This window comes from Harpegnathos saltator, unplaced genomic scaffold (assembly GCF_003227715.2).
Source record: "Harpegnathos saltator strain DR-91 unplaced genomic scaffold, Hsal_v8.6 scaffold138, whole genome shotgun sequence".
In the NCBI taxonomy this organism is placed as follows: Eukaryota; Metazoa; Arthropoda; class Insecta; order Hymenoptera; family Formicidae; genus Harpegnathos; species Harpegnathos saltator.
Genome location: NW_020229915.1, coordinates 58,689 through 61,354, shown reverse-complemented (window position 1 = coordinate 61,354; position 2,666 = coordinate 58,689). Strand labels below are relative to the sequence as shown.

Genomic DNA, 2,666 nt, shown 5'->3' with positions numbered 1-2,666 from the left:
TCTCATTTGATGTTTGCTATTTAAAATTAAAGAAATCATCGTTATTATTGTGCTTATCAGACATCAAAAAATTTTTAATTGAAGGAATTCCTTATAAATCTTCTAAATATGTTTGCGCAAGTTTTCACTTATCTTCAGCTAACCAACTCAATTTGGGATTCAAACAGCTGGCAATTATCAATTCTTCTTTTTCGAGTGTAGTACAAAACCTAAAGTTAAATCAATAAAATTAAATATGAACATATTGATTTTTCTTTTTGATCAGATGAATGTTGTTTGATGAACATATGTATTAACCAAATTACACCAACTTACCTTTCTTTTAAACCTTTCTGTATAGCTACGGCCAATGGATGACAATATGTGAGTCCATCTTTATTGGTTCTCATTAAATCCAGCATAAAACAAAAAATGCACAGAAATTAAATACAATTAAGTTTAATTTTATAAAAATTAAGAAGTAACGATTAAAGTAACGGACGTTTTGTTACTCGTTACAAAAAAAATGTATCGCCGTTACTTTTTCGTTACTGACACCAAAAAGTAACGGCGTTACCTAATCGTTACTCAAAAGAGTAACGAGACCAGTAACGGCGTTACAAGTAACACGTTACTTCCCAACCCTGGAAAATGAACGCAAAATTTTGTTCTAAATAATTTTACCATTAAAAATTTGCAGGTCTCTAATGATTCCCTATTCCTGTCTCTCACTGAAAGAAGCTAACTTATCTGCACTACTTTATTCCTGCTCTTACTCGATTTCCTAATACAATAAACTACTTCATTCAACCGTTTCACTATTTCATAAGGTCCTTCCCAATTATTTTGTAAGTTAGGAGCTTTTCCTATTTTCCTTCGTGGGTTAAAAAACCAAACTTTCTGACCTTTTCCAAATAAACATTTTCTAGCTCCCTGATTATACGAGGGTCGTTTAATAAGTTCTTAGAAAATCCAAGAGATGGCACCCGTAGTATCGAAAATGGTTTGTTTTTAGTAAGCATCATTACTCACTAGACAGCTGTTAAAGTCTCAGTTATATTCATCACATGGTTTCATTTTTATTGTCGATTGAAGCAACAAACTTTTCTTTATTTAGAAAAATGGAAAAAAGTGAGTTTCGAGTGGTGATGAAACACTTATATTTAAAAGGCTTAACACCGAAAGAGATTAAAGCTGAGTTAGATGAAGTTCATGGCATATCTGCTCCTGTGTTTTCAACTGTTTACAATTGAGTAAATGAGTTTAAACGTGGCCGTACATCCACAAAAGATGAACATCGTTCGCAACGTCCAGTGGAAGTGACTACCCCCGAAATGATTGACAAAATCCACGATATGGTTTTGAGTGATCGACGAATCAAAGTGCGCGAAATAGTTGAGGCCTATCGCAAGGTACAGTGTTTTCAATTTTGCACGAAAAATTAGGTGTGAAAAAAATCTCGGCAAGATGGATGTCGCGCTTGCTTTCAGTGGAGAATAAACGCAATCGTGTGGTCGGCTCTGAGGCTGTTTTGGCGCTTTTCCGTCGCAATCCTGACGAGTTTCTGCGTCGATACATAACTGTGGACGAAACATGGATATACCACTACACTCCAGAGACAAAGGAACAGTCAAAACAGTGGGTTTTTGAAGACGAACGGGCTCCGAAGAAGGCGAAGACAGTGAAATCGGCCGGCAAGGTGATGGCCACGGTTTTTTGGGATGCACGCGGAATCATCTACACCGATTACTTGGAAAAAGGACAAACAATAACTGGAGAGTATTATGCGTCGTTATTGCACCGCTTGAGCGAAGAAATCAAGAAAATACGTCCTCATTTGAAAAAGAAAAAGATCCTCTTCCATCAAGACAATGCACGGGTGCACACCTGCGCAGTTTCGATGGCCAAAATTATGGAATTAAAGTTCGAATTATTACAACATCCACAGTATTCACTGGATTTGGCCCCCAGTGACTTTTTTTTTATTTCCAAACTTGAAAAAATGGCTCGGCGGACAACGGTTCACGTCTAACGAGGAGGTCATCGCCCAAACAGATGCCTATTTTGAGGACCTTCCGAAATCCTACTTTTTGGACGGCTTAAAAAAGTTGAAGAAATGCTTGGAAAGGTGTATAGAGCTAAAAGGAGATTATGTTGAAAAATAAAAAAAAATCTACCCAAAATAATTTGTTTTCCTATCTTTTTCTAAGGACTTATTGAACGACCCTCGTACCATCTTTTAATCTTTTCCGAATTTAAAGTCATTTTCTGCCTAACACTTTGATAAACTTCATCTAATTTTCCTTTTAAATCAGAAACATAATCTCTAAAGTCTATGACACAATCTTTCGGAGGAGTTCTATGAAATAAATCTAAAGGTAACCTTAAATCTCTTCCGAAATTCAATTCTGCCGGAGGCATTCCCGTTGTTCCATGTTTTGCAGATCTAAATGCTAAAAGAAATAACGGAACCCATTTATCCCAATTTTTCTGATTTTTGTCAACAAACTTGGACAAATACTGAAAAATCGTTTGATGTTGACGTTCGACTTGCCCATCAGATTGAGGATGAAGAGCTGTAGTCCTTGTCTTTCTAATTCTTAACATTTCTGAAAGTTCCTTAAATAACTGTGATCCAAAATTCCTTCCCTGATCAGTGTGCATTTCTAAAAGCACGCCGTATTTCG

General features: G+C 36.2%; 1 protein-coding gene across 1 annotated transcript; it reads left to right on the top strand.

Moving 5' to 3' along the window:
- Window positions 1–1,450: 1,450 nt before the first annotated feature.
- Window positions 1,451–2,011, top strand: LOC112590706 (histone-lysine N-methyltransferase SETMAR-like). Its single transcript, XM_025308054.1, has one exon. The coding sequence runs from the start codon at window positions 1,451–1,453 to the stop codon at window positions 2,009–2,011; it is 561 nt and encodes a 186-aa protein (XP_025163839.1).
- Window positions 2,012–2,666: the final 655 nt, after the last annotated feature.

What these genes read in the sequence shown, in the direction of transcription:
- LOC112590706 (XM_025308054.1), top strand. Translation starts at nt 1,451, where the DNA reads ATGTCGCGCTTGCTTTCAGTGGAGAATAAACGCAATCGTGTGGTCGGC.